General features: G+C 46.9%; 1 protein-coding gene across 2 annotated transcripts in view; it reads right to left on the bottom strand.

Moving 5' to 3' along the window:
• The window catches only part of ECEL1 (endothelin converting enzyme like 1), a 565,411-nt gene that overhangs the window by 134,396 nt on the left and 407,066 nt on the right, over positions 1–23,949 (bottom strand). For both annotated transcript variants that reach the window (XM_085635691.1, XM_085635690.1), the window contains exons 4-6: positions 22,773–22,841; positions 14,923–15,033; positions 6,493–6,585 (exon numbers count right to left, since the gene is read on the bottom strand). In XM_085635691.1, the coding sequence (XP_085491817.1) occupies positions 6,493–6,585; positions 14,923–15,033; positions 22,773–22,841 (273 nt within the window). The remainder of the gene's footprint in view (positions 1–6,492; positions 6,586–14,922; positions 15,034–22,772; positions 22,842–23,949) is intronic.

Genomic DNA, 23,949 nt, shown 5'->3' with positions numbered 1-23,949 from the left:
AGGGGAGAGAGAGAGGCCAGATAGGGAGATGGAGAGAGAAGCCGGACAGGGACGGGGAGAGAGAGGCCAGACAGGGGCAGGGAGGGAGAGGCCAGACAGGGGCAGGGAGAGAGAGGCCAGACAGGGGCAGGGAGAGAGACACAGCCAGAGAGGGAAGAGAGAGAGGCCAGAGAGAGGCCAGACAGGGGCAAGCAGACAGAGGCCAGACAGGGGCAAGCAGAGAGAGGCCAGACAGGGGCAGGTAGAGAGAGATCGGGCAGGGAGAGAGACAGCTGGAGAGGGGAGAAAGAGAGGCCAAATAGGGGCAGAGAGAGAGAGGCCAGACAGGTGCAGGTAGAGAGAGGCCAGACAGGGATAGTGAGAGAGGCAGCCGGAGAGGGGAGAGAGAGAGCCCAGGCAGGGGCAGGTAGAGAGTGGCCAGGCATGGGCACGTAGAGAGAGGCCACACAGGGGCAGGGAGACAGACAGACGGAGAGGGGAGAGAGAGAGGCCAGATAGGGGCAGATAGAGAAAGGCCAGACAGAGACATGGAGCGAGGCTGCCAGAGAAGGGAGAGAGAGAGGCCAGACAGGGGCAGGGAAAGTGAGGCCAGACAGAGGCAGGGAGAGAATCACCCAGAGAGGGAAGAGAGAGGCCAGAGAGGGACATGAAGAGAGGCAGCCAGAGAGGGAAGAGAGAGGCCAGAGAGGGACATGAAGAGAGGCAGCCAGAGAAGGGAGAGAGAGGCCAGACAGAGGCAGGGAGAGAGATGCCGACAGGGGCAGGTGAAGAGAGAGGCCAGGCAGGGAAAGAGAAGCCAGACAGGGACACGGAGAGAGAAGCCCGACAGGGACAGAGAGAGAGAGTGTGCGCACGCGGTGAGATGATGTGTCTGCTGGTTTAGCTGTGACACGCGTGCCTTATGGAGATGAATGGCTTCAGTGCCACGCAGCGTCTCCTCCAAGGAAAGATAAATATCGCAGGCGCAGTCTATCATTTATTAATATAGAGTGCACGCGGCACTCCCCCCCTTCTGGCAGGGTACCAGGATCCCCCCAGCATCCTCTGATCAACCGGAACCCACAGCCAGACAGGGAGCTCAGCAGGAGGTAAAGTCCAGCACAGAGGTAAGGGGCAGGGAGCTGAGGGTCCTGGGAACAGGAGCGCCCACTCCAAGGCACGCTGGAGTGCGATGTCCGCCACTGAGAGCGGCCACAGGTTTACCTGGGGCCCTATTACCTAGAGTGCTCTGGGGTGAAACTGGCAGCGTAATGGGCATGTGCGCGCTTTCTGCATCCCCGGGAGACTTTGGTATTACAGAAGGGGCCACAGGGGCTTGTGCAGCACCTAATGCCGACTCTAACGTCCACGCTTGTCCACCTTAATCTGCATTATTGTATTTTTACACATTGCCGACACATCATTTCATAGGGCACAACTTCCCAATCTTTGAAACCATATGCCTGCAACCTAACTACCCCTAATCTTCTCTAGTTTCTCTGTTCATCGCGCCAACAAGTAGTAAGAACTCACATAGCCTCCCTAACGATCACACCTGACACTTATTGATTTAATCTCCTGCAAAGAAACTGGGATAAATGTCTGTGATGATTGTTGTGGGACCACAAGACTAATCCTAACAGTAATCGATAACTTATGGATGAATAACTAATTTTGGAGTGCGGAGTAGCATGCTACTTACTGTAAAGTGCTTCAACGCCTGATCAGGGTTAGGAAGAGCTATATAAATCCAATTACCAGTGCTTAATTTGTAAAAATGTAAGGGCCAGGGCCCTCGTCAGGAGTCCACCGCAGCTTGCATCCCCCATTGCCCTGTCAGCGTTACCATCATAGTGCCTACACAACTACTAACCATCACACTCCCACAAGTGTGACAATGCAGACTGTTCGAGGCCCCCAAAGCTATGAGAATGGTTTGCGCGACAGGTATTAATTGCTTTTAGTATATATTGAATTATTAAAACAACTGTTGTTCTGCTCATCTCTAAATCACACAGCGTCCCCACGTGGCAGCTGATAAATACCGTTTGACAATTAAGTGCTGGTGTCGAGCACCGGAAACCACCTCCTCTAATTAAGCACTGCCAATTACAATACAACTATGTCCAGTGCACACACAGCACCAGTGCTGTCATGGTGGGCTGTGCCCGCTGCAAATATGGGAAACACTTTGCCTCTGGGCCTGCTCTGTATCTTTGATGTAGGTGTGAAGCCGAAGTGCAGAGGGCAACAGCTGCAAGTAGGGAAAGGAGGTCCCATGGACATCCAAGACATCCCCCTGCAGGCTGGTGCAGTCACTCCTCCCACCCTCCTGCAGGTGACCTTTGTGCCCCCTTTGAAGTGCAGGGTGCATGCTGCATGCGCTGTGAAAGAGGGAGGGGCTGCTTCAAAGAGCCCCCCTGCCTTCCACTAATGCACTGTCCCCAGGGGAGAATGAGTGTGTGACTGCCGCCTGGGGAGCACAGTAGCCTTAATAAAGAGCACAGTACCCGTGAGTGCCGGGCGCACCTTGTTAAATGTGCACCGTGGTACAAACAGGGACAGGGCACCCTTTCCATAATATGGCCCTGGACCAAACCTTTTTCTGCACCCTTCTCCCCTGCGAGATTATAGAGGCCAATAAGGGGTAGCATCCTCTACCCCATGCTTGACCTCTAGGACTCCTGGTGTATCCTTTGCTACCCCTGGCACTGCCCTTGCTACCCCAGGGGGTCATGAATCTAGCTCACGGACATAAATTAAACAGCGTTGTATACGCCTGGCGTGCGCTTTTTGTCGTTTCTATGCCTTGTCCTTTCTGGCACCAATCAGAGCCAAATAGGAGGCTCTTTAAGGGTCGAGCACGTGCCAAGGGGTGAACCCAGGCTATTTTTATTACCATAGTGAGGTAAAGGCATGCTATGTCTCTTACACTACCCCTGGCTTCTTGGGGAATCAATTTATTTGTGCCCCCAAAACTGCCATGGACACTTGAGACAATGCTGGAGAGCTCAGGGCTCTCGCTGCGGTTTGGGCAACCAATCAGAGGCCTTGGATGTCAAAATTGTGTTTAAATAGTTTGACTAGTGTTTTTGTTTGGACTAAAGTATACAGAGGCAACACAACACACAATTATAATATCTGTATATAGGTCTGATGGAGGGCTATGGGTATATGAAAGAGGGGCACGGGCACCTGATGGAGGGCTATTGGTATATGAAAGAAGGGAACGGGCACCTGATGGAGGGCTGTGGGTATATGAAAGAGGAGCTACGGGCACCTGATGGAGGGCTATGGGTATATGAAAGAGGAGCTACGGGCACCTGATGGAGGGCTATGGGTATATATGAAAGAGGGGCTAAGAGAACCTAATGGAGGGCTATGGGTATATGAAAGAAGGGCACGGGCACCTGATGGAGGGCAATGGGTATATGAAAGAGGGGCTAAGGGAACCTGATGGAGGGCTATGGGTATATGAAAGAGGGGCTAAGGGAACCTGATGGAGGGTTATGGGTATATGAAAGAGGGGCTAAGGGAACCTGATGGAGGGCTATGGGTATATGAAAGAGGGGCTAAGGGAACCTGATGGAGGGCTATGGGTATATGAAAGAAGGGCACGGGCACCTGATGGAGGGCTATTGGTATATGAAAGAGGAGCTACGGGCACCTGATGGAGGGCTATTGGTATATGAAAGAGGAGCTACAGGCACCTGATGGATGGCTATTGGTATATGAAAGAGGGGCTACGGGCATCTGATGGAGGGCTATGGGTATATGAAAGGGGGGCTACGGGCATCTGTTGGAGGGCTATGGGTATATAAAAGAGGGGCTATGGGTACCTTATGGAGGGCTATGGGTATATGGAATAGGGGCTATAGGCATCTGAATGAGGGCTATGGGTATATGAAAGAGGGGTTAAAGGAACCTGATGGAGGGCTATGGGTATATGAAAGAGGGGTTAAAGGAACCTGATGGAGGGCTATGGGTATATGAAAGAGGGGCTACGGGCACCTGATGGAGTGCATGGGTATATGAATGACAAGGTATGGGCATCTGAAGGAGGGCTATGGGTATATGAAAGAGGGGCTACGGGTTCTTGATGGAGGGCTATGGGTATATGAAAGATGGGCTATGGGCATCTGAAGGAGGGCTATGGGTATATGAAAGAGGGGCTATGGGCATCTGAAGGAGGGCTATGGGTATACAAAAAGAGGGGCTACAGGCACTTGATGGAGGGCTATGGGTAAATGAAAAGCGGGGCTACGGGCAACTGATGGATGGCTTTGAGTATATGAAGGAGGGGTTAGGGGCACCTGATGGAGGGCTATGGGTATATGAAAGAGGGGCTACGGGCACCCGATGGAGGGCTATGGGTATGTATTAAAGAGGGGCTAGGAGCAACTGATGGAGGGCTATGGGTATATGAAAGAGACACTATAGGCACCTGAGACAGGGGCTATGGGCACCAGTCATTGGTGCCTGGGGTACCGGAAGAAAAAGCTGAGACATCTTATTAAGGTTAACCGGACACTCACTTAAGGAGCTACAGAGCCTTAATAAAGAAGCTCGGGCCCAGAATGTCTGATGCGAGGGCAGACAGCATCTTATGGAAAAGTGGGTTGAACTGATACATGGGCAGGCGAGGCCTGGAGAGGCCATGCTTGAGTCGGTCTCCTCATCACCGGCACTGCTTGTCAATAAGGCCTTAGCTGCACCCAGCTCATCTGTGTGATGCTGTTTTAAGATAATGTGACCTTCAGGTTTGATAATGCCTCATTTCCCACAGTTGTATGTCTAAATCTCATAGGTATAACTGCCTAATACCCTTGTAGCCTAAGTTGACACCACCTGTTAACTTCTGCACAATAGAGTTGGGCAATAAATGGGGCCCCCACTGCAGGATGTGAAGAGGGGTCCCGGAGTCACCTATATCTCAAGCTATTCATTGGCCTTGGGCTGAATGGGGCCCTGTGAAGGGCAAGGGCCCCATGAAGGGTTAAAGGCCCCATGAAGGGTTGGGGAACCGTGAAGGGCTGGGGCCAGTGAAGGGTTGGGGCCAGTGAAGGGTTGGGGCCACTGAAGGATTTGGGGGCATAAAGCTCATTCCAGTATATCATTCAGAAGGTTTGGAGCTCAACGATACCGCCACCAGCATAGTTCGGAAGGCGGGACTACAGATTTCCAGAAATCGACATGGCAGCCAATCATACCGGCTTATTTGTCTTATTTCATTCCCATGGATGCCATTCACACTGTGGCTGAAGCTTGTGGTAGATTCAATGACTAACTGCAGGGCGGACTTTGGGAATCTGAGTAGGATTGTGTCACCTAAATGAGAATGGTAAGCTGATCGCCTTATCTGGTGACTTAACAGTAATATGTCCTCTGAGTGGTTTTTCCTTGGTCAGAATGTCCTGCCAATATGGAAGAGGTTGGAACCCCCAAGGCCCTCTGCACCACAATAGCCACAATGTTGTGCATTTATCTGCTATTGGTGTCATTCTTATATTTTTACATTATAAAAGAACATCCTATTAGTTCTATTTCATCCCCCATTTAGTGGGAAATTAAATAAAAATCATACAAAACACAGCAGCGTCCGCTGGGGAAAAGTAGTGGTGGGGCGGCTTAAAAAAAATATAAAAAATAAATAAAATCAAAGCTCACCTACCTGAGGACGGCCGATGCCTGCCCTCCGTCCTCCCTCTGTTCCTGGCACCTGGCAGCACACAGGCTCCCAGAATCCCCTAAGCCAATCATGACGCTGCTGTCACCAGCATGACAGCAGCCTCATGATTGATCTGAGCGGCCTGGTTCGGCCCTCAGACCGGGAGTGGGAGCCTGTACATGTTCTCCATTTGACTGTGCAATACAGCAGAGTGGAGAAATGAAAAGTGCGCATGTCTGTTTGGCCGGCCCAAGATGGCCGGCCAAACCTTCATGCACACTTAAGTGCACCAATCACTCCTGCTCCTGCTTGTCACATAGCCCAGCCTCACTCTGCCCTAACCTGGCTCGTACTAAAAATACAATGATAATAATATAATGTTATTAACGTTGTGCTATCATTTTTTTTTTTTTTGCACTCAGTGGAGCCGCTGCTGAAAAAACATAATAATCTAAGATATGCAGCCACAGAAATGTCTCTACATCACAAACTTTCTCTTGTCGCTTTTAAGAGCCGCTCACAAAAGTGCTTACATAATGCAGTAGCCTCAGAGGAACGTTCAATTTGAACAATAGAGCTATTTCAAACAGGTAATACATGGTAAGGTATTGACTGGCAGCCATCAAAGTTTGTCCAATGAGGCTGAAGACAACTTTTTACTGAAAAAACAAAACTTTGTTCTACAGGTCACATGACGCCCAGTCGACATATGCAATGCACTTTGTGTACACCTGAGTGTCAAGGCTGTGACTGAAAGCATGTGGGCAGGGTATTAATAACACAGGGGGCACACCTTGCCTCTGTGAGTGGGCGTGGCTATAGGAAATACTTGGTCGGGTACTCACGTTAGGGGCGATCTGCTGCAGCTGGGACAGGGTCACTTTGTTATACATGGAACTGATGTCGCGTCGTAGGTCATCGTACTCCGATATGGTGATCTGTGTCATCAATAAGAAACAAAGCAGTGTCAACCAATCACCAGTGAGATTCAGACGCGCCACGTGCAATAGAAGATGCCTTCGTGCAGCAAAAAAGTAGGAGCGGGTGAAACCCATCAACATACATTACAATCAAGGAGTAAAGGGAGGAAACTCGGCCAACTAGATCAACAGAAGGTCTATAGCAGGGTCAAAGGTCAAAGAATAAGGCCATTCCATCAAACTGCCTCTGTATGTTTTGACACCTTTAGAGGTTGGGGGTTACGGCAGGACTCACGGCACAAACCAACCCGTGGTAGGTAGCTTCTCTTCGCAGATTAACTAGCTGCATCTTGAGGTCTCCCCATTAATCACTGCTTTCGACTCCAAACCCCTCTAGAATCTCCTTCTATAGAGTACCCTTCGCCCCTCTTTTGACATGGAGGTCTACTTAAGCAACCCCCCCCCCCCCCCGAGTACAAAGCCCCATTGATTTGTAGTTGAGTTTGTGCTCTGTAAATCCCATGTAGACATATCTTGAAGTACAGGTATGAGTAAATTTCCAAGTGACTTGCTTTAACAATTCGACAAATTCACTCCAAACATCTTAATAATGTCAACTCAGACCAAACACCTTATTTGAGTCACTAGAAGAACCTCTGGGTGCAGTCTAACCTGGATGAATTCAGAGAAAGGAGAGCTAAAACAACGCAGCGGTCTATGACCAGTTGGGTGGACTGTACGCTGGGGGTTCTCCACCCTTGTGCTTCTGCATTAGGGGTAATTGGTTCTAGAACATGCGATATTCCCACCACAGCAGAACAATGCAGGAACACGTTCACTGAGAGCGGAAGTGCTAAAGACGCCCCTAGTTCCAAGTTTTAATTAAAGATTGTTGGACATGAAGTCTCTTTCTGCCCTTTGCTGGGGTTGGGCTCCCCGCTTATCCTGTGGTGACATCAGGCGTCTGTCTGACCACCAAGAGTTTCCTGTCAGTCGCTGAACCTGGAGTGCCACTCCATTTAACTTCCAAACTCCATTGAAGGGTTAAACCTGTTTTACCCACAATGCACTGCCATGCCTTTCCACCTACGATAGACTCAGTGTCATGCCCGTGGAGATGATAGAGTGTGCAGTTAGCTCTTGTTTGAGGAAAATGAGGATTCACTGGTCAGATCCTGTCTGGAAAAGCGATCACCCCTCCCAATGCCGGACACTCAAACACTCAAATTACAAACATGCAAAGAGGCAGTCATGGACCCTGCACCCAAATGTCATGAGTCAGTCAGTCTGTCAGACTTCTCGTTGTTAGGGGAGGAGCATAGAAGATTATACATGGTGCCCTGCAGGATAAAGCTCAAGTGAAAAATCTGCTCATGTACTATTCCCAAGGTCCGGTGCAATAAATAACACAGAGATCCCAATGATCATGCCACAGAACAGACTTCTGGTACCTAAAGTTTATTTTGAAAGGTGTGTTAGACCTAATCTAGCAGGGAAATCACTGGTGCCATTGAGATGTACCTCCTGCGTGGGGGTCACCCAGGAAGTTCTCTAGAATTTGTATTTTCTCTACAACTGGAATTTGCTGTCCTTCTGCAGAAATTTAGAGGTAACATTTCTACAAAGGAATAATTTTTGCTTGGAATAAAAGTCTTCCAGGATATGGAAGAACCCTAATTGTGTGACATGTTCCAACTACCAATATACTAACTATGCTGTATCCATCACTGGTCACGAATAAAGTGACCTGTGGCTTGTCGTCCATTGCCATACTCCAGCCTCCTAATTTATATCATAATGTCCACTTCCATATACCATATTCCATATACCTTATATTTATTTATTTTGGACTCCATTGTTTCGCAATACAATAGGATGATAAAGTAATCCAAATGTTTTCTGACTCATATATAGTACTTCACAAATAGTAAAAATTATCTATGAATTTGGAATATTTGAGGAAAATATGGCGAGCATGGAAGACTGACAACAGTAAGCAAAGCTAGCGGCCCAGTTGTCCATTTGTTTTCGAATTACATGTGTGAAAATGGTCGTGGTTCCTTTAGAAGGACAGTCTGTACACACAAACTCTATGACCCTGTGGAAGGCTACGGCCGAAACGCATCGGTCAGTCTTTATCCTGTATTACAGGTATAGTGGAATGAAATAAACAATGCCACATTACTGGAGCAGTCCCACTTGTCTCTTTTGGGTCCCGTTCTGGAAAAGGAGGAGAGACGGGGCGTTTGGGTGCATATTATAATATATCAACTTTTCTCTCAGGTTGCGGCCAGCCAATCACGGCTTTGCTGTAGGCGTGTGGATCCGCATCTAGATATACATACATCTTTTTTTATTTAATACCTCCATAACTACTGCACAGATTTACACCACATCCCAAAAAGCACTCTTTCTGGACCAGGATACTTTTTTAATGAGGAGTTTATTAGTTGGCATCATACATTGATGAATAGATGGTGCAGTAGGTGCCATGGCAGTAGGGCAGATGGCTCTGACTACACCCCCCAAATGGTTGTCTTTTACAGCCCAACCAGACCTTGCGCTGGGGCCCCTGGCACCCTCGCTAATGCGACTGCTGGTAGGTGCCTCCTAACTTGCACTGCCAGGCCCAGTTTTGGCCTGTACATCCAGACTGGCATGCACCATCTCCATCGTTATCGTGCACATCCATATGGTCAGGTGAACTTTTCCAGACTTTGTATCTTTATCGATATGTCTATCATGAGACTCCGGCTGGTCCCCGCTCCATTCTCAGCATCGTTCTCTGTCCTCGCTCTATTCTCCATCAGACATTATCCCTCGCCTTCTGATGCATTTACTCTTCCGCGGCTGCCCGCGGGGGCTTGTAATTGGAATCACTATTATTCACCCTTGGGAGAGTTTCAATTCAATTACTGTCCCCTCTCTTGTCCCCTGGGCGATCAGATATCATTAGGGATTGCCAGGCTCCAGTGGCTAGCTTTCATCCATCAAGGAAGCCCCCCCTGGCTTTGCAGCTTGCCTGGCCATCTCCTGCAGGGCCAGATCGAGGCTTACACTTCTAATCCTCAAACTATTGAGCACTAGAGGTTCAGCCAGGAAATGGGCTCTTCAGCCTTATGTGATATCCGAAAAATCATTTCATTCTGCAGCGTCAATAGCCCAGGCTGTAGGACCCGCTTATCCTGAAGAAGCGAACACCATGTCCTAGGAGGAGGTCACCACAGTCAAACAACAGCTTACTTTGACCAAAGGCCATAAAAACACAAGTAGTACAGAAGAGAATTAGAACACAAACCATCAGACAATTATTGCTTAAAAGAAAGAGGAAACATAAAATAAAACCGCACCAAAAAAGAAAAGGCCAAAGCCACATTTACAAATAAACTCCACCTGGGAAAGGGAAAGTTACTTTTTGGTATATTTGTTTTATTCTGAGAAATGCGAGTCTTTGTCCCCATCAAATTTCAACTGTGGGGTGTTTCAGGTATGCTACTGGTAGCTCTGGTCATACAGGGCTGGGACGACAGCCCCTTCCTAATGGCGGAGAGACACATTTTCAAATTCCATGAACATGCTAACCGAGTGTATTTGTGTGAACCCATACCCACACCATAGAAGCAGAGTATTGAATGCCTACTTCCTGTATATGTCAAACGTAGGGGGTAGCGGGGTAGCAAGGCCTCCCGGGTCATGTATGTCCTTTTAAAATTGCCACTGGGCAGTTTACTATATGCCTGGCACTCATTGCGCAGACATGCTTCTGTATGTTTTAAAAACATTGATTTTAGATTTTTTATGCACCATATTCTAGACCCCTTTGGGGTGTCAAATCACTTTATCACTAAAGTAAATTAATAAGGCAAACCACATATATTATGAGCAGAAGATATACAGGTTTAACCAGCAAACATAACACAAAATTACAATATAGCAAAAAATTTGTAAAAAGGGGGAGGTGGCAACGTGACCTTTCTGCTTGTTGTCCAAGGATTTTTCTCCTTTATATGGACTGACTTTTGAAGATATCAGAACGGCCACCCAGTCTCACAAGGGTTCCAAAAAGTGAACCCCGGCACTCCACATTCAAATGTCATATCACTGAAATATAAATCTGTCCAAAAGAGATTATCATGAAACAAGTTTGTTATGATGAAAATTCAGAGTTCGTTCAAAAATCATTGTTCGATGACAACCAACAGCCGACACACGTTTCGTCACCGAAGTGACTTTTTCAAGGCTTAACAGTACAGTTTCATGGTTGTACGGGGTACAACACGATGAGTAAGATGTGGCGAGAAAGAGGTCGTCCAGAGAGCCTCTAGATAACAGTCTTGGACATTAAGATAAACAATCGTCTCAAAAGTGGGAAGTATAAAAGTATGGGTCTCGTATGGTGGAGCTACCAGTCAACAGAGCTGGAGCCTTGTTTGTCTTAGAACTGCGTGGATTAACATTCAACGTTTTTATTTCGCCGTTAAGGACCATGATAAGTCCCTGCGTTCCATTAGTCTCCGCGAACGGCCTTCGACATTGTGCAGTGTTTATAACTTTTCTTTTCTGTAAAAACTGGAATGGACAGATTTATATTTCAATGACGTGACATTTGAACGTGGAGTGCCGCGGTATACTTTTTGAAAATATTTGACACAAGGGCTTCAGTCTGATGTCTACTCACACCTAAGGTAGTAGGGTGTGGTATTACCTTAGTGGCACCAGTACTCCTACAGATACTATATACAGAGTTTATTTGTACCAGATGACCACTAAATTGTTTGTGATACGAGGTTCGACTATTTTTTTTTCCAATAGTACTCTCTTTTGTTGTATAGTCTCACAAGGTATATACCCGAACCCATAACTTAAGTATACCCAGTTGGCCAATTTAGCTGGTGAATAAAGCCATGACAGATTGACACGGGAACTAATTCAGTGATGTAGAAGAGACACATACAGGCTCAAACGCATGATTACATCCTCCACATTTTGACTGAACAAGGGTGACTCTAGGTTCACAATTTAAAACCCTGTAGTAACTCGCGTCAGAGAAAAGTGCCCTGCCTTGTAGAAAAGCCTACTTTTTTCCATTGACTAAGACAGCCCTAAGCATGGGTTGTATTCCGCAGGATCGGGCATATAAAGGAGGGACATGGGAGATATTCAAAAATAGTGTGTCCCTTGACTGAACATCTAGACAATTTAGTTTTCAGTGTGTAGCCAAACTAGCAATTTTAGGGAGAAAATATGTTGGGAACAAAAGTCTATTCTTTTCAGCTTTGGCCTGGAAATTGCTAGAAACTTGGCTCTGAGCTCATTTTAATGATTATCAAAAAGCTGGTTGTATGGTGCAGGAAGATACTCGGACCTACAATGAAGGGTACATTTTACAAATCACACATTGTCCTTCTTGGAAGCCTATCAGTGGTAAACCAGTTCTGCAGGCTTTTATTCTCTCCAGGGGCTGTAATTAGCATATTGATTACCTATGAAAATGGGCTCTACGGGGAAACAATAGGCTACCTTCGAAAGGCAGGACGGCTGGAGTACGGCAGTCAGTGCACATTCGGGGCAGTTTTTGTGCCGACACTGACAGCTTGAGTGGGAATGCGACAGCAGCCAATCTGTCCTCAAGGGACTGTTGTCGCTGCGGCATCCAGTCCTGCCTTGCTGGAAGAAATGGAGAATCAAATATGTAAACTTTCGACTGTTGAGTTATGAAGTCTACCCATCTCCCACCCATCGCCCTGAAATCACACCTACCTCATGGTCCATGGTGAGCCTGGACTTTGATTGATGTTTTGCAATTTCTTGGTGCTTTTTGACTTGAGTCTTCAAAAAATCATATCTTTGTTTCACATTCTTAATTCATTTTCCTTGTTAATGCTCTTATGTTCCTAAGTTGTTCTGGAAATTTAGTTTCATTGTTTTTTTTTTACTTTAATGTGTGGTCCTGCTTGAATCTTTCATGTATGTTTCCATGGAAAACACATGCTGTTCTGCATTCAATACCAAGAACTGAGCAAATTTTCTTTGTGAACTGTTTTGTAACCAAAAATAATTGTGTTCTATAAAGTTGGTAAGGTCACTTCTTCCCAAGGTAAGAACCCACTTTCTGGGATAAAGGGAAGGTCCGAAACAGCCGAGAAGATCAGCGTTATTGACACCAGAGAGCGCATACATGGAGAGCCAGTGTAAACTCTCGCGAGATCATTAGTAGAGTACACTCTGTGGACACTCGTATACACTCAGGGTGAGCTGGATCGAGCTCGGTGGTAGGTAGAAACTCATCTACGTTCAAGCTGGACTTGCAGCCCCTGGAGTATGGGCACATAGGGTGTGACTTCCTTTCCTTGGCGAAGACTCCGATACAAATAGGGACATGCCCCAAGGGGAATCCCTAGTGGTACATTTGTGGGAGGTATTCTCCGCACACTTGTGTTGCCCTTCCTTATTAGTAAATTGTACAGGGAGTGCAAAAACAACCTTATATGACATTTACACTCCAAGCACAATTACTGTAATAGGTGTTTGAAGCAGGTGGGTTGCACGAATGTACAAAATCACACAAACACGCCCACAATTCAACGCACAGACCAGCAGCACAATGTCAACCGCAATAAGAAAACAGCTGTCTCCTGAGACATCATCCATGGTCACGGTTGACCTGAATGCCCTTGAGTGTGCGCTGAAGACCACCTGACCCTTAACAGTGACTCCTGAATACAGGACACCAAATCTTGCATGGGGCCATCAATCACCCACAGCAGGTCAACCAATGGTTTGTGTGTTCCATGCACCTGTACAAATAAACTGCATCAGTCACTTCTAAAATCCAGTTAGGTGCTACAGTGGGCCATATTTCCCAGAAACCGCCTCAACAGTATCCCTTCCACATGCAGTGGGCTGGGTGGTACATGGACCAATGACGTCATTCAGAAAGATGGAGACGTCTGTAGACTGTTAGCATTGGCAAATCAATATAAGGTGGTTCAGGTGTGCATGACTGATTGATCATTAGGTTTATCTGACATTTTGTTCTTAGATAATCATATTCGCACAGCATTATTGTAAGCCCTACAACTATTCTTTCCGTGGGAGAAGTAACTTACTCCTAACAAAGTTTATCACCATTTGTTGAAAGTATATCGCACCACTTAGGCCTTGGTTATGTTTCAAGACCCGCTTAATACGACAATACATCTCTTCTCTAAATTTTAAATAATGAGGTCTAAAACACTAGAGAAAACCTCTAAAGTGTTCCACTACTTGAGTGATATGTTACATTTTCGGGGTGCGTGAAATCGTGTAATTTTTTTTTCACAAGACTACATGAAAATTTGGGGAAATTACTATCTTGTAGTGAAATGTGCTTTGCTGGAATCTCACGTCATGTATTTGACCGAAGCGAGCACCATGCGTAAAAAGAGTCCCTAGATACTGCCAGTAGTCTGGTTCAAGAAGAAGATGTCTCTAGGTAAGACTCTTTCTGTGTGAACCAGTCTCCCACTGGAATCTCACAAAACGTTCTACACAATTTTGCGCTCGGGTAGAAATTCTATGTGAAATCGCGGAATACAAAATTTCAAGAAATTTTGTGATGCAACACAAAATTTGGGAATATCCTGAAAGCTACCGGCATAATTTATATTTAGCCAGGACTAATTGTATTGTGAACTTATGTAGCAAAAGCATTTTGACTAGCACATTTTTTCAAATCCTGAAGACGAAATTTCCCCAAAGATACCTAAATGTGAGTGCTCTAACTGTGGGGGGAAACTGATTTCGTTCTAAAACCTTTCTTTTTGTTCCTGGTGTATCTGAATGTGATGTGTTTAGTCCCATCTCCCTCAGTCACATGCAAGGGCCCTTTACTTTATTTTAGGAAATATTATTAGCGTGTGTTTTCTGGAATATACACCCTTTTGATCTGTCAGTTGCATGTTTTGGGTTCTCATTGGCTGTGGTTGGCGTGGAGGGGAGGAATCTTTTATTAAAGGTAATTCAATATTTACTTCCATGATGGATACTTCAAAGCCCCATCTCATCTGCATCCTAGATAGAGTCATCTCAATTTCCTTATTGCATTTGATAACTCTTAGCGCTATCAAATTAAATACTCCAGGAACATTAATTTTACTCAGTTTTCAGTTCATGTGATCTCCATCCACAGCTTTCCAAAACTGACTGTTTTGGAATTTGTATTGTTTTTATTGTTTGCAGAACTTAAAACAATAAACCAGACATCAACACAGAACCCTCTTCTATCCCAAGATCTTAGATCTGAAACGGACTTTGACGTCACCGCCACCAACCCTTGGAAGACCGCCGCCTTGCTTCCTTTCGGGATACACTTACGTTGGCCAACCGCTGCTCCACCTGCACGATCTCCTCCGCCTTCTGCTGCACATTGTCTGCTCCAAGAAGACCCAAAATTTTCTCCATGAATATCCGGTACGCAGCTAGGATCTGTCGGCAAAAGACAGGCATGTTCATCAAGAGGCCTCACTTTCTTCCCTTCAATGTCCTTCTTTTACCTGGACTATGAGTTTGCTGCTTTCAGTGGGTGGGTGTATGAGGTGATGGGTGAATATTTTTTAATTTTACTTGCATAGTTTACAAATGTCCTGTAAATGTTTTTTTGCAAGAGAAGTCTTCCCCAAGAATTATGCTTCTGATGGGGGTTATTTTACATAAAATCTACTTAAGCTAGACATTACCCCTGCAATCCTTTTCTAAATTGTTTTTAAATGACTCTGTGGAGGAAAACTTTAACAACTCTGCCCCACTGTAGAAAAGATACCTTCCAGGTGCCAACTGAGGGTAATGGGTACTCATGGAGTAGAGAGTTGTTTGTTGGTGTTGCAGTTGGCAGGGCAGAGTCAGGAAGAAGACCTTCTATGGCTAGTAGAGGGAGGTTTTAATAGCCTAATCTAAGATGACGTAATCTGAGATATTGTGGAATGGTGGAGATTGTTCTAGAACTGTGCTGGGGATACTGAAGTCGCGCCCAACAATACAGGTACGTTGAGAGGACAGAGAAAATCTGTAAGTGGTAACGTGTTTGCCTAACAAATGGAGTCACCACCCTTCAAGGTGGCCTAGGGGGCTAAAAAGAACTGGCATGCCAACAAAATGTAATTTGCCTTGGGTACAGAGGTGCTGGTCCAGACCTCCCTGGGGTCCATGATAATCTGTTGGCGAGCGCATGTATGGTTGGAAGAGGTAGTTTCCCCTTTGAATGCCCTAGGATGAAGACATCATCCCATAATGATGCTGAGCACAGGTGCTGGCACTCATTCAGAGAAGGAGCCATGAAGACTTTGTGATGGTTGGGTTTCACAATTGGGGGACCATGTACCACAGGCACGTTACACACTCACAGTGTAAGACACATGAGCAGTAGCAGGCGCCCAGGGCATCGCTACACAACTATCACGACAACCTCCGACTCTGCTTGTAAATCGCAGGATACCTCAGCCCTAATTGTCCCTGACGGGATAGGGAATCATCCCACATCCCTGAAAATACCTTTGGGTATTGAAGATTTAAGGGATTCATTATTTTGGTGATCTGGATCTCCGGAGCTATTTATTGCTTAGATGTAGCAATTTTTGCACATTTTCAGAAAGCTAATTTGCCTGAAACAAGCAACTAGAGATATAAAACAAGTAGTAGATCCTCCGGGAAAAAGGGGTCTAAAATGTATGTTTTTTCAGCTGAATTATCCAAGCTCGTTAATTTCCACAACTCCTTGACCAATTTGAGCCTTGAAGTGTAGTGTAGCATGACCCGCTTTTACACATATGGTACCTTGCAAGCAACATCACATACAAATGCTCAAAGTTTCTATGCCTCCTTCGGCCTCTTAATACATGGAGTAGAAAAGTGATTATGCGTCTCACTCAGTGGAGCATTCTTCGTTCATGAGGCCAAGTCCAAGGTTCTAGAACACAACTCCATCAGTAGACCATCGCCTCTCCACTCTGCGATCTACTCTCCATTGGACCCGGTGCTCGCCTCTACACCACGCCCTCTACACTATAGCACGTACTCTCTACTACACCCTAGTCTCTCCTCCAGACCATGTACTCTTCTTTAAACCATGCCCCCTGCACTAGACCCTCGCCTCTCCACTCTGCGATCTACTCTCCATTGGACCCGGTGCTCGCCTCTACAACGCTCCCTCTACACTATAGCACGTACCCTCTACTACACCCCTAGTCTCTCCTCTAGATCATGTACTCTTCTTTACAACATGCCCCCTGCACTAGACCATCGTCTCTCCACTCTGCGATCTACTCTCCATTGGACCCAGTGCTCACCTCTACACCGCGCCCTCTACACTATCGCATGTACTCTCTACTACACCCTAGTCTCTCCACCAGACCATGTACGCTTCTTTAAACCATGCCCCCTGCACTAGACCATCGCCTCGCCACTCTGCGATCTACTCTCCATTGGACCGGGTGCTCGCCTCTACAACACTCCCTCTACAATATAGCACGTACTCTCTACTAAACCCTAGTCTCTCCACTAGACCATGTACGCTTCTTTAAACCATGCCCCCTGCACTAGACCATCGCCTCTCCACTCTGCGATCTACTCTCCATTGGACCGGGTGCTCGCCTCTACACCACGCCCTCTACACTATAGCACGTACTCTCTACTAAACCCTAGTCTCTCCACTAGACCATGTACGCTTCTTTAAACCATGCCCCCTGCACTAGACCATCGCCTCTTCACTCTGCGATCTACTCTCCATTGGACCGGGTGCTCGCCTCTACACCACGCCCTCTATACTATAGCACGTACTCTCTACTAAACCCTAGTCTCTCCACCAGACCATGTACTCTTCTTTAAACCATGCCCCCTGCACTAGACCATCGCCTCTCCATTGCACGATCTACTCTCCATTGGACCGGGTGCCCGCCTCTACAACGCTCCCTCTACACTATAGCACGTACTCTCTACTAAACCCTAGTCTCTCCACTAGACCATGTACACTTCTTTAAACCATGCCCCCTGCACTAGACCATCGCCTCTCCACTCTGCGATCTACTCTCCATTGGACCGGGTGCTCGCCTCTACACCACGCCCTCTACACTATAGCACGTACTCTCTACTAAACCCTAGTCTCTCCACTAGACCATGTACGCTTCTGAAACCATGCCTCCTGCACTAGACCATCGCCTCTCCACTCTGCGATCTACTCTCCATTGGACCCGGTGCTCGCCTCTACAACGCTCCCTCTACACTATAGCACCTACTCTCTACTACACCCTAGTCTCTCCTCTAGACCATGTACTCTTCTTTAAACCATGCCCCCTGCACTAGACCATCGCCTCGCCACTCTGCGATCTACTCTCCATTGGACCCGGTGCTCGCCTCTACAACGCTCCCTCTACACTATAGCACCTACTCTCTACTACACCCTAGTCTCTCCTCTAGACCATGTACTCTTCTTTAAACCATGCCCCCTGCACTAGACCATCGCCTCGCCACTCTGCGATCTACTCTCCATTGGACCCGCTGCTCGCCTCTACAACACGCCCTCTACACTATCGCACGTACTCTCTACTACACCCTAGTCTCTCCTCTAGATCATGTACTCTTCTTTAAACCATGCCCCCTGCACTAGACCATCGCCTCTCCACTCTGCGATCTACTCTCCATTGGACCGGCTGCTCGCCTCTACACCACGCCCTCTACACTATCGCACATACTCTCTACTACACCCTAGTCTCTCCTCTAGACCATGTACTCTTCTTTACACCATGCCCCCTGCACTAGACCATCGCCTCGCCACTCTGCGATCTACTCTCCATTGGACCCGGTGCTCGCCTCTACAACGCTCCCTCTACACTATAGCACGTACTCTCTACTACACCCTAGTCTCTCCTCTAGACCATGTACTCTTCTGAAACCATGCCCCCTGCATTAGACCATCGCCTCTCCACTCTGCGATCTACTCTCCATTGGACCCGGTGCTCGCCTCTACACCACGCCCTCTACACTATAGCACGTACTCTCTACTACACCCTAGTCTCTCCTCTAAACCATGTACTCTTCTGAAACCATGCCCCCTGCACTAGACCATCGCCTCTCCACTCTGCGATCTACTCTCCTTTGGACCCGGTGCTGGCCTCTACAACGCTCCCTCTACACTATAGCACGTACTCTCTACTACACCCTAGTCTCTCCTCTAGACCATGTACTCTTCTGAAACCATGCCCCCTGCACTAGACCATCGCTCTCCACTCTGCGATCTACTCTCCATTGGACCCGGTGCTCGCCTCTACAAAGCTCCCTCTACACTATAGCACGTACTCTCTACTACACCCTAGTCTCTCCTCTAGACCATGTACTCTTCTGAAACAATGCCCCCTGCACTAGACCATCGCTCTCCACTCTGCGATCTACTCTCCATTGGACCCGGTGCTCGCCTCTACAACGCTCCCTCTACGCTATAGCACGTACTCTCTACTACACCCTAGTCTCTCCTCTAGACCATGTACTCTTCTGAAACCATGCCCCCTGCACTAGACCATCGCCTCTCCACTCTGCAATCTACTCTCCATTGGACCCGGTGCTCGCCTCTACACCACGCCCTCTACACTATAGCACGTACTCTCTACTACACCCTAGTCTCTCCACTAGACCATGTACGCTTCTTTAAACCATGCCCCCTGCACTAGACCATCGCCTCTCCACTCTGCGATCTACTCTCCATTGGACCCGGTGCTCGCCTCTACAATGCTCCCTCTACACTATAGCACGTACTCTCTACTACACCCTAGTCTCTCCTCTAGACCATGTACTCTTCTGAAACCATGCCCCCTGCACTAGACCATCGCCTCTCCACTCTGCAATCTACTCTCCATTGGACCCGGTGCTCGCCTCTACACCACGCCCTCTACACTATAGCACGTACTCTCTACTACACCCTAGTCTCTCCTCTAGACCATGTACTCTTCTGAAACCATGCTCCCTGCACTAGACCATCGCCTCTCCACTCTGCGATCTACTCTCCATTGGACCCGGTGCTCGCCTCTACAACGCTCCCTCTACACTATAGCGCGTACTCTCTACTACACCCTAGTCTCTCCTCTAGACCATGTACTCTTCTGAAACCATGCCCCCTGCACTAGACCATCGCCTCTCCACTCTGCAATCTACTCTCCATTGGACCCGGTGCTCGCCTCTACACCACGCCCTCTACACTATAGCACGTACTCTCTACTACACCCTAGTCTCTCCACTAGACCATGTACGCTTCTTTAAACCATGCCCCCTGCACTAGACCATCGCCTCTCCACTCTGCGATCTACTCTCCATTGGACCCGGTGCTCGCCTCTACAATGCTCCCTCTACACTATAGCACGTACTCTCTACTACACCCTAGTCTCTCCTCTAGACCATGTACTCTTCTGAAACCATGCCCCCTGCACTAGACCATCGCCTCTCCACTCTGCAATCTACTCTCCATTGGACCCGGTGCTCGCCTCTACACCACGCCCTCTACACTATAGCACATACTCTCTACTACACCCTAGTCTCTCCACTAGACCATGTACGCTTCTTTAAACCATGCCCCCTGCACTAGACCATCGCCTCTCCACTCTGCGATCTACTCTCCATTGGACCTGGTGCTCGCCTCTACAACACGCCCTCTACACTATAGCATGTACTCTCTACTACACCCTAGTCTCTCCACTAGACCATGTACGCTTCTTTAAACCATGCCCCCTGCACTAGACCATCGCCTCTCCACTCTGCGATCTACTCTCCATTGGACCCGGTGCTCGCCTCTACAACACGCCCTCTACACTATAGCATGTACACTCTACTACACCCTAGTCTCTCCACTAGACCATGTACGCTTCTTTAAACCATGCCCCCTGCACTAGACCATCGCCTCTCCACTCTGCGATCCACTTTCCATTGGACCCGGTGCTCGCCTCTACAACGCTCTCTCTACACTATAGCACGTACTCTCTACTACACCCTAGTCTCTCCACTAGACCATGTACGCTTCTTTAAACCAGTCACCTGGGAACTAGACCATCCACTCTCCTCTACAACAAGAATGCTACTTTAGACGATGTTCTCAGCTAATGTGTCATGATCTATCTAAATCTGGTTAAAGGTGCTATTTAAATAACATTATTATTAATAAAGTAAAAACAGTATGATATAATCTGGTTTCACTGAATCTTTTGTTTACATGTATAGCAAAGCTAAAAACAATATACCTGGTTTTGTGTTTAAAAACCCATTTCACAATGACAGCGAATTATTTTATTTTCAATTTCACAATGACATTCAATTCAATCAATTCCAGCAATCCCCAGTACGAGAAAAGTTGATAAATGATTTATTTAACGTCTAACTACTCTCTCGCGACCCTTGAATTCGTGTCCTTAAAATTGAAGACAATATAATGTTTGTAAACCGATCTTCGATTACACTTACACTAGAGTGTAAGGGATGGGATTACTTTGTACGGGGATGTAGTTCTCCGTCTAATATATCACCCCTCCCAAGAGCGTCACATTAAAAATGTATTGTATTGCCTCTTCCATTAAATTCAATATTTTCTACAGCAATTTAAATTTTACTTTTCATGAAGCGAAACAATCGATACATATGATCGAGTGATGATCAGCTTGTTCATCACAAAAAGATGTCTGAACGTAGCCATATATATGTAAAGTAGACATTCTCATGCAGAGATGATCAATAACATACCATAGGTCATACCAGGTGTAACCTATGTAAGGCTACAATAATTTAACCATCTCTATGCAAAGCAAACCCAGGGTCATTATACTGGTTACTGGCTTCACCATCCCATCAGTCAATACAATCATCATGTTAACTCAGGCCTAGTCAAAGCTACTTAATTCCGTCACTTCCGGTGTTACATAATTGGCTCAGAATGTAGCTCTGAATTTTTTTTGCTGCTTAACAGACTTTTGTCTTTATATGTTTTAATGAGTGACAACAAATCCAATGGGCACCCTCCTTTCTCTAGCTAACTTTGAGCAAGCTTGGAACAGGGCATATGGTCTGAGACCTATAATCCCATAGAGGGCACTTCCTGAGATCCGTAGACGTCCACCTCCAAGCACGGTCTGTCTCGAGAACTCCTGCGGAAACCCACGATTCATGGATCTTTACATGTGGTCTGGTCCGTCACCTATGTATCTATCATTGGTGCGTTGACACCTATACAGTATGGATTCTCTGTCTATCAAACAACGACACTGTTACCTTACATCTTAAATAATCTGAGAGAGTGCAACTTCGAGACGCGAACATCATCCCAAGCATAGACCAGATAAAATTTGTGCAATTGTACATGTAAATATGTATCACATATCTTTCTCTTAGAGTGGGTATATGTTCCTATATCTTACACAATCAAATTTACTATTGATCCCGACGAATGAGACTGAGCGCCCAGAAAACACAATGACGAGGTTGGATCAGGTCCCACACTTACTACCGACTGACGGAGATCCTGCTGTAAGACCACCAGTGGGGTCTCCACTTTCCAGCAGGAACTGTTCTAGAATTCTGCATTCTATGATTCCCAGCTTTACATAATTGTTCCTTCAATGTGCACCATTTCACACAGTAACATGGCTCAAACTTTTCTATAGCGCACTCTCACAAGGGGCTCCAACCGCACTCCTCCATGTTGGCGACTGAATGTTTTTAGCCACAAAGGTCTAGAGAATAATGTTTTGTTTAGATCTGGTGCATTTTGTATCCATGAATCAATTTTTTATTACACCGGTGGTCTGCTATTGAGATTCACATGTTCTGCTTGTTCTCCGCCAGCTAGCTTTCCTTACTACGCGACTATTGTGCTGATATTAGTCTCTGGAGTCCTGTTGGAGTTTTCACCCTTGATATGAAGTATCATGCCAGCTTTGAAGATGTTTAATGGTAGATGTTCTCCTGATGAAGGGAGGGGTTGATAATGCAAAGATGCAAACCCACCCTGTATAGAGGAAGAAATGCAGGGGAGCCTGCAGGCACCCTGCTTAGGACCCCTGTGTGACCCCTGCCTCAGGAGGATGGATGTGGGTGGAGGTCATAGGTGGCAAGGGTGAGAAATGGTATGGTCAGCAAAAGGTCACCAATGACATGTAAGGACTCCTCGTTGACAGTATAAGCAAGCATGGCGGTCTTCTTACCTTCTCGCTCTCCTCATCCTGTCCAAGGTAGAGTGTTCGTTCGGGCAGCGTGAGGCCATCTTGGTCAATCTGCAAAAGATTTAGGACATGTTTAGAACCTGACTACCTCAAGCAAGACATGTAACGACACACAACTATGGTTAAAACCTTCAACACAGCGCATTGAAATGGAGCCAGTAAGTGAGCCAGTTGGAGATGGGTGCTTGGCTTTACATGCCACTGCTAACTGAGGCAGTGGTTTAAGGTTGTGCTATGTTGTATGTCTATGTTTATCGTCCTATATAGCATGCACTGCAGAAGTAAATTGTTTCTGGTGCTGATGCAGACTTGGACAATGATGGAGGAATATGGTCTTGGCTAAACACACTGCGTCAACTGTGGAGTTTTAGATTTGGGCTGTTGAGATGGGTAAGCCGATGTTGTTACAGGCTGCCGAGGTCTACGAGAGTGCGTCGGGAACGTTGTAGATGGCAAGTTGCATATTAGCACTACAAGGGAAGGAGTCAAGAGAAGTTGGGGAAAGAGGACATTTTTGCATACATGTGCTTTAAGAAAAACTCTGAATTGTAGCCTTCTGCATTGTCAATAAGAGATTGGTCTAAATCTTGGGGCAATTGCTGGCTTGTGAGTAGCTAGGGGCACTGGAGGGCTGCACAACATCTAGTGGATGTATTTGGCATTATTCTTGAAAGTTGCCACAAGGGAGACTCAGACCTGTCAACGATGGAATCATTTCTACTGGGCGACGGTGGAAGGAAGAAGGGAATTGATCCTTAAAAGGTCCTACATCTGGGGAGGGGCAGGGCTCTGGCACTCCCCTCCCCCACCTTTATGGCCACTGATGAGCCATCCCTACCCTGCCCCAGAGCAAAACACAAAGTCATCTGGAGCAGCCCAACAAGACCTGGGGAGGTGCTAAAATCTTAAAAGGTCTCCAGTGGTGCAGAGCTTCCACACAGGAGCTGGAAACCCACTCTGGTCAAGGGTCTCTAGCTCACCTTACTGCCCGCTGATTGACAGCTCCTCATCCCTGTGCGAACGTATGACGAAAGCTGAAACGATATATCACAATGGATCGCGTTTTGGGTTCGGGGTTCTGGAGACAACTCCGGGACCGTACACAACTTTGAGGGCAGGATACTTCACCGGAAGTGGAGAGGAGGCAGTTCTCTTCTGG

This window comes from Triturus cristatus, chromosome 11 (assembly GCF_964204655.1).
Source record: "Triturus cristatus chromosome 11, aTriCri1.1, whole genome shotgun sequence".
NCBI classification, from domain to species: domain Eukaryota; kingdom Metazoa; phylum Chordata; class Amphibia; order Caudata; family Salamandridae; genus Triturus; species Triturus cristatus.
This window is presented reverse-complemented; position numbering and strand designations above follow the sequence as displayed.